The sequence below is a fragment of the Ixodes scapularis genome, unplaced genomic scaffold (genome assembly GCF_016920785.2).
Source record: "Ixodes scapularis isolate PalLabHiFi unplaced genomic scaffold, ASM1692078v2 PGA_scaffold6__148_contigs__length_123643588, whole genome shotgun sequence".
In the NCBI taxonomy this organism is placed as follows: Eukaryota; Metazoa; Arthropoda; class Arachnida; order Ixodida; family Ixodidae; genus Ixodes; species Ixodes scapularis.
In genome coordinates this window covers 73,091,536-73,100,206 of record NW_024609881.1, presented here as the reverse complement: position 1 = coordinate 73,100,206, position 8,671 = coordinate 73,091,536, and the positions used below count along the sequence as shown (strand labels likewise).

The 8,671-nt window shown below is 45.0% G+C and overlaps 1 protein-coding gene across 1 annotated transcript; it reads right to left on the bottom strand.

Annotated features, from left to right (window-relative positions):
- Window positions 1–6,798: 6,798 nt before the first annotated feature.
- Window positions 6,799–8,412, bottom strand: LOC115317775. Its single transcript, XM_040216109.1, has one exon. It carries the CDS (start codon window positions 8,410–8,412, stop codon window positions 6,799–6,801), a length of 1,614 nt encoding a protein of 537 aa, XP_040072043.1.
- Between the last annotated feature and the right edge of the window lie 259 nt (window positions 8,413–8,671).

Sequence of the window (8,671 nt, the reverse complement as noted above, 5' to 3'; positions counted from 1 at the left end):
TGTCCACATACTTCCAACAGAGAGCCTGGTGATGAATCATAAAGTGCAGAAACATTGGCTTTGTCAATCCACCATCCTCAGCGGCCTTTTGTGAATTGTCCAACCAGACTCTTCCTTACCCCAGACATATTATTTCCTCGATCAATTGCCACCGATTTTAATTTGCCCCACTCCAGGTTGTATTCCGATACAGTCGTTTCTAATTCTCTAGAGATGTCCTCTCCTGTTAAGGTCCCATGCATGCTATGTACTGACGCTAGTTCTTCCGTAACATTGAACTCACTGTCCACACCGCGAATGAACACCAGAAGCTGTGACGTGTCACAAACATCCGTGGATACATCTAATGCCAGAGTATTGCTTGAACTGCTTCGCTTTCTCAGCAATTTGACACGTGATGTTGGTTTCGATGTCCTCAACTCTGCGTGCTACTGTGTTCGGAGCTAGGCTGACATTACTGATCATATTAATTTTGTCAGGGAATAACCGCGTAGCCATTCGCAGCGCGCAGTCTTTCACCATTTCTCCATCCGTGAATGGCTTTCATTTTTTGGCAAATTCATGCGCGACGTCATAGCTTGCTAATGTTAAGAGTTCATTTTGTTGTGTTTGCTGCGAAAACACCGCTCGTTGTGACTGTAGACCTCGTTCCAGTGACCTATATTTTTCTGCGCGTTCTGCTCCAACAAATTTTAAATACTGTTTTTCATGCTTGGTCTCGCAGTGGCGACGCAGGTTGCATTCCTTTAAAACGGCCACGGTTTCGTTGCAGACAAGGCATGCTGTTTTCTAACCGGACTAGGTGAACAAGTACCAGACCCCCCCCCCCCCCCCCTCATTCTTGATTGAAATCACGGCACTCGGTGCCCACTTTTCTTTTCTTCCTGTCCATTGCTGAAATCAAAAGTAAATCATCAGTGTCAAAATGAGATTGTAGGGAGGAATGGTATATACCGGTTACGTATTACCTCTTTTTCCAATAGCGGACCCGAAGGAAAAATCCATCAATGTAACCCTGTTTGGCAGTCAATGTTTTCTAGTGGACCGCTGACTGTGCCTGACTGTACGTCAAGCATGTCTGTTTGGCCAACAAGTTACTCTGACCGACAGTCAAACTCCAGTCAGACTCCACTTGTCAGCTTTCTGATGATTTCCTGGTGGCAGTCGGCCGCCGCGAAATGCCATCAAGATATATTGATGGCGATTCTGATTGTACATCGATTGGCTCTGACTGTACGTCAAAAAGCTTTGACGTGCAGACAGACGTACGGTCAAAGGATGTAAAGTTCCTTCGGATACCACTATTTCGTCAAATCTATGAATACGAAAAATAATCTATGCACAAGAAAACGATTTCGGGACGTGAGCCCATAAAACAGATAATGTTAGAGATATGACACGCAGCCGACCGACAACGTTGATCAGAAGCCCGCCTTACACGCCAGTTCGCTGACTTCGCTTCGCCCATAGAGGCTCCGCCGAGCTTTCATGAACTATCTCTCTCTACTCGTTTTGTTTGCCCGCTTGCTTTAACCTGTCGATCCTGCCCGGGCTGTACAATGTCTTATGTTTTAGTAGGATTTCTACTCGACAAGACCCAGCCAGTTGTGAGTTCCGACGGTGTAAGGGACTTTAGTGGTGTATAAGATCTTGTCTCTTGAAAGGAATGTCGACTTTCTAATGGCTAAAATTGATGACTTAGGAAACCGGAGCAGACGTAATAATTTGATTGTGCACGGAATTCACGAATCAACGGATGAGGATAACACCTTTCTTGAAAACTTTGTGGAGAAAGATGTGTTTCAAAGTATCCTGAAAGTTCAAACTGCTGGAATAGAAAGAATACATCGACTGGGCAGGAAAAGCCCAAACAAAACCAGGCCAATCATTCTTAAACTGCTTGATGGTAGGGACAAAACTAAAATTTTGAGCAGTTGCCGGCTACTGAAGGGTTCGGCTTATAGCACTTCGGAAGATTTTTCCCCACGAGAGCAACAAATTCTAAAAAAGCTATGGGAAAGTGCCAAAGACCTACGAAAAAATGGCGATAAAGTTATCTTATCTTTCGACAAAATAAAAATTAATGGCAAGGCCTTTCGCTGGGATGACAGTGCGAACGAAAGAGTGCCACTAAACTATACCAGGCACGAAGATACTAATTGACTACGGGCCAGTACCCCTAACAGTTCTAGACCGGTTTCCGTCAACTGCTCCCGAAAATAATCCTTGTACTGTAACTAATAATCCACGCACTGTAGCTAATAAACCGCTTAGATTAATTAACTTAAACGCTAGAAGCATTGTAAATAAAACGGTTGAATTCGAAGATATAATTCTCAGTTATGACCCCGATATAATAATAGTTAGTGAGACTTGGCTCAGGGATAGTATATCTGATATTGAGATTGTTCCGCAGTCTTATAAAATTGTTCGTAAGGACCGTTCTTCCCGGAGAGGGGGGGGGGTCGCAATCGTTATCAAAAATAGCATCGATTTTTTCCTGCTAAATACGAAGTTCACAGCTGAGGCTCTATGGGTGAAACTTTTTTTCTCTAACTCATTTCTTCTTGTTGGAGCTGCTTACAGGCCACCAAGTGCTGGCATAGCTGTGATGTGTGAACTTCAAGACTTCTCACAAGAGCAATCTAAGAGTCTCATGAATATAATTATGGGGGTTGACCTCAATCTCCCAAACATCGATTGGCCTTCGATGACCAGAGTGGCCTCTTGTAAACATTCAGATGCATTAATTGATATTGCCTTCGCATATAACCTAACACAAATAGGGTCAAGTCCCACTCGCATCACAGATTCTACTAGTTCGATCCTTGATCTTGTTTTTGTTTCTCAGAATTTGTATGTTGCCGATGATCACTGTGTGGTCACAGAGGGTTTATCCGACCACCATATGGTTGTTTTCGATTATCTGTGACTTGTCCCCAAACGTTGTCCTGATAAGAGAGCAAAGTTTAAGGACTATAATAGAGCACAAGACGAAAGTATAATAGATTACCTCGAGCTATCGTTCGACAGATTTGCTGATAGGGCTTCAGTTCCGGGATGCGATGTAGACGAACTATGGTGCACTTTTCAAAATGCGGTGCACACGCGTATAGAACGATTTGTGCCATCTCGTAGGAAGCGAACTAAAAAGAATAACCCATGGATCACAAGGGAGATTTTACAAAGGGAGATTTTACGCCGACGATGGATCATGCAGACGATGCGCAGCTGGACAACAAGCCACAAGTGCCCATCTCTTATGGGACTGTGTAGAGCTCAGCCGGGCGCGGGAAGAAGCCGTCCGAAAACTGCAACCTAAGCTGCGGCCGGCGTGCCTTCGGGACTGGATACACCCGAGGGGCGCACCGCAAAGCCATATTAGACTCGCTTCTTGACTTTGTCGCGACAGCAAGCATCCAGGACTCCATCTGAATAGAGACATTTCTGGTACCCCCCACCTATCCACACCCCATTCCCCCACCCCCTTCTCTCTCCGATGTCAGTGGACAATTGATTAGAGAGAGTCGTACGCGTTTTACTTCTTTTTTATTAATAAAACATGTTTAATCAGTCAACAAATCAAAAGGAAAGCCAATAGGCTAAGCAGAAAACGCGGAAACAAAATAGAATTGACTGCCTTACGTCATAAATTGAGAACATTCATTAAGAATTCCAAGTATGAGTATCTCAACGTTAAAATGTCGAACTGCCTTCGTAACGATCCCCAGAGGTTTTGGAGGCATATATCGGGTTGAAGACACTCAGTTAACAAGATCATTCAACATGGGAGGGAATTAGTTGATATTAGTTGAATCGCGAAGATATTTAACGACTACTTTGCCTCTGTGTACACCACAAGTGACAGCTTCGTTCCTGAGTTCTCGATAAACCTCGCTCACGTACCAGACATACAACTATCAGAGGAGGGAATCTTCTCTGCGTTACTAAATTTGAATACAAAAAAGTCTTGCGGTCCAGACAAAATTCCCAATGTGTTTTTAAAAAAGTACGCTGGAGTGGTGTTCTAAATTTCTTTTTCTAATTTATAGCAGATCGCTAGAGAGAGGGGTGGTACCTAATCAGTGGAAAGTGACAAAAGTTATACCCATTCATTAGAAAGGAGATAAATTTGACGCATCGAATTATAACCCCGTTTCCTTGCTCTGCTCGTGCAGCAAGGTTCTAGAGCATTTTTTATTTAGTCATCTCATGTCACATTTTGAATCGAATAATTTTTTTATCAGAGAGCCAGCATAGTTTCCGGCGTGGCTACTCTACGGTAACTCAGCTCCTTTATATAGTAAATGAACTTGCAAAAGTCGTTGACAAGGGGGGGGGGGGGCGCAAATGGATGTAGTATTCCTAGATTTCGCCAAGGCTTTTGGTCGCGTGTCACACAGCAAACTACTTATCAAGCTAAGAGTGATTCTAGGAAACGATAATCTCCTTGCGATGGTTGGATTAATACTTGAGCAACCGTCATCAGTTCGTTGAAGTAGGTGGGGCTTGTTCCCCAATTGTATCAGTTTTCTCGGGCGTTCCGCAAGGATCGGTGTTGGGCCCGCTGCCCTTTCTTGTTTCTCTAAACGATTTGACGGTTGATGAGGGTATACACTGCCGGTTTTTTGCAGATGACTGTGTGCTTTTTACTGAAATAGCTTCAAGCAATGACCAACTTAATTTAAACAAGTGCCTGTGTTCAATTTCTCAATGGTGTAACGAATGGCAAATGTTGCTAAACAGCTCGAAAAGTGTACAAATGAGAGTAACGCGCAAGGGGTCACCCTTGGAATTTAAATACTATATACAAAACTCCCCTTTGCAAGTTGTACATGAATTCAAATACTTAGGTGTCATTATCTCCTCGAACCTCAGTTGGAATAGCCACATATCCTGGACTGCTCAGAAGGCATCAGCAAAACTATGGTCATTGAAGAGGCGGGTGAAGCACTGTACCCCTGAAACCAAGCTAGCAATCTACACGACAGTAATACGACCTGTCTTAGAATACCCGGATGTTCTTTGGGACCCTGCGACTAAACTTAATATTGATCGACTCGAGGGGGTACAGAAGAAAGCCCTACGCTTCATTGACAACGAGTACAAAAGAATGACTTCTATCACTAACTTGTACAATAGGTCGAAAATTGAGCTTCTTTCAACCCGGCGCAAAATTAATCGTCTAAAGCTTTTGTATACCATTGTACATGACTCATCTCGCCTTTCATTCGAGAGATTTATGCAATTTAACACATCCCGTCACACACGATACAAACACTCCAACACAATTGTGGTACCTTACAGCAGAACCCAATGTTTAAAAAACTACTTTTTCGTACGAACCATTAACGAATGGAACAGTCTTTCTGCCAACATTACCAATGTCTCGTCCGTTCAGGAATTCGCCTCATCACTACAGCGTTATTTGTTAGATGTGCAGTCCTAGATGTTTTTCCTTTTACTAGCGTGCAATGTGGTTTTCTTCTTGTGTGTTGCCCTGTGTGCCCTGTCTTGCCTTGGCTGCCAAATGGCAGCCGGCAGTTTGTCTAAATAAATAAATAAATAAATAAAAAGTTGAAGACGACAAGGTGTACCAGGTCTACTGGGCCGGAGACGCGCGAACAAAAGGATCGTTCTACGGCGCGAAAGTACTCGACATGGCAGGTGAGTAGAACTGAAGTACGGCGAGTGATGTACGAGTGCTTTGCATAACATGCTGAAAACTTAACTGCATTTGCATCCGAAGCATCTCGTATAAAACGAATAGTCAAATCAGAGCCTCCTAGATGAGTGTACAATGCCCGTCCGCTCGTGGCTCCGGCAATGCAAAGGCGGCCGGCAAAAAGTGCGTGTGGTTCCCGCGGGGCGGCGCCAGCTAGGCGTACATGTTGTGTTGTGCGGTGAAGCCCATGGGCCTTCCCGAAGGGAGCAGAAGATTCGCCGGACGTGCTCGGCGGCCAAATGGCCAAATATCGGCGTGCACGGCGGGAACTCGGTGAGAACCCCATGAGCCGCTGTGATTGGACTCGAACCCCGGATGAGGAGCAGTATCTGGGTTACAACGCAATCTTAACCTGAGTTGTGCGTAAGTAGGAAAAGCGCTGCGGTATTAATAATTTCGGCCAGCAGGGTTTGCAAGCTCGAACGTCAGAAAAGAGCAAAATTAAGGTCAGGCAAGGCAGTGAAACGTCGGTCGAGAGTTCGGCTTTCTATATTACACAGTCGCGCTGGTCAAAGGCTTTCCATGTAATAATATTGCATCGTGTCTAAATTTTTAACATGTTGAATTATGTAAATGAAAAAAAAAAGGTACGTCGTGAGCAGTGATTAGCAAGGATGGAACTGTTTCTAAATAAGGGACAGCAGTTCTGCTGAAAGAAGTTTTGCAACAACATTTTGTCTCCCTTTTTTTATAATTGATACGTTTCAACGCATTGAAACAAACCCTAGCAACACAAAACATTGCTGCAGTGTTGTGCTATGTTACTGGTGGAACGTGATCGAGTCACCTTGCAGTGACGAGTGCTGGAAATCCTACCAAATTTAAGAGAAAACCGACTTGTAGCAGGTGCTGGAATTATTAGCGGGAGTAAAGGCACCCAGTAAACTCATTGGAAACAAATATAATCTTTATACATATATCATATAATTTCCGCAGAAAGACCAACTCGGACACAAAATCACTACATACCAAGGCTTAAAGGACAAATTAAATACATATGAACAGAGGTCCGCTTGACTATAGGTAGAAAAAAAAAAAAGAAAACACTGCTCTAATCTACCTTTGCGTGCACTCTACCTCACCTTCTGAAACTTCCGAGATATAGGCTTTCGTGCAAACATCTTAAATCTATCGTTCCTGCCTGTGTAACAGAAGGCATAGTTAACAAGGAGTGGTCTAAAGAACTTTGTGCAGACAAGATGGATCAGTTCACGGCGATGAGCCTTGTTGTTCGTTGGGCAGAGCAGCAAAGGAGAGTCATACACTGCTGGCAGTGCAAACTTCACAAGAGTTTCGAGGGGCTGCCAGTTCCTGAGGTCGTACGACAACACATCCGCTGCAAACATCCTGAGGACATTTAGAAGGTGGGCGAGTTCATCTGAGGGATGCAAAAGGCCTCCCCGGTCCAGGTGGTTTGTGATCCCTTGCAAGGCACTGTTTGTCTTCGGCTTTGTAAGAAGAGGTATGCAGAAGAAGCATGAAAAGTGTTCTTGTACAACACGGGCAATGCAGCCCCCAACGTGCGCTGTCGCCGACAGCTCGAGGCTTGGCAGGTATTGTACATTGGGATCTGACAGCTTTTCTAAGATTTCCGCTGCACTCTGTGGAAGTTGGAATGGCGTGGCAGCTGACACTGTTGGTGGTATGCACCGAATTGCTGAAGTCATACCCGATGAGGTCGAGGCAGCATGTGACACATTGCTCTGCTGGGAAGCTGTGATGAGACCAGTTTTCAGGATCTTTTCAATTCCTGAGATTGCAGCCCGAACGCTAAGCTGGTCATTGCACCCTTGACATCGTCTCAATGAGCCAAACAGGGACTCAATGGCGTCGCTACTGAACTTCCTGGTCAGTACAAATCCAAACTCTTCCTTGGTGAGAAGGTGTTGTACACATGCAACTGTCGAGTATGTTGTCAAGAGAAAGGCTTCGTAGGTTTCTGTCGTCAGGAACTGTGATGGGCTTGCCGTGCTCTTGACCTGCTCGAGATAGGCTGGGAATGAAAACACAAGCCATTCCAGACGAGGGTCGTCTGGGCGATCATACTGGCGCACATCTGGGTAGCGTTGGTGTATGTGTTGTTTGCAGTCACTGGTATCATGCAAAATGAACCAGCGGTCCACAGAGTTCATGAAGAAGATGGTTGGTCCTGCGTCCGCATACAGTAGGTCACTTGTGTGGCCAGCTTGTTCCTGGATGTGCTTGAGCACAGCGGTCACTTCAGGGGAGAAGAGCTGGACTGCTCTCTTGGCATTCATTTTCTCTATGTTGCTAGGGAAAAGATGTTTGCGACTCAGGAACCTGACTGGCTTGACAGCCGCCCCTCTCTGGAGCTCGTACAGCTTCTTGAGGTAGAAGGACTTGATCTCATTGTCCTTTCCAAAGTTGCGTTCCAGGAATTGGGACCGTATATTCTTCAAGATGTGAACATAGTCAAAGCTAAGGAACAGAATCCTCTCCGGGTCATTTGGGTGCAGGATATGATGTGTAAGGAGTCCCCCACAAAGCTGCTTCATTGCATTGACATTCACTCGGTGATTGTCAGTTACAATCCGGAGTACTTTGAAGCCAACGTCTTCCACCTTGCCCAAGACATGAAGCAGAAGCTTGGCCAGTTCGGTTCCTGTTAACCCTATGGTAAAAAAGTAGGCAACAGAAATCCGGTATGGAATGCTGAGCCCATTCATGAGAAAGCACAACAGCGAATTTGCCAGGATGGGCTGCTTGGTCTTTTCAGTCAATGGTCCGAGGTCGGCTTGGCCACAAAGACATCCGGCTGCTTGTTGTACTGCAAGCTCTGTTTGATCTGCATTTCATCAATAATGAGAGAGCATGTCCTTGATTGTCTGTTTGCCAGGTTGTGCAGTTCTGTTTGAAGCCGAGCCTTTGCCAAGTCGCTGAAGCCAGTTTGACCAGAGGCAGCTCCAATGTAGCTTTGCAGAGTGT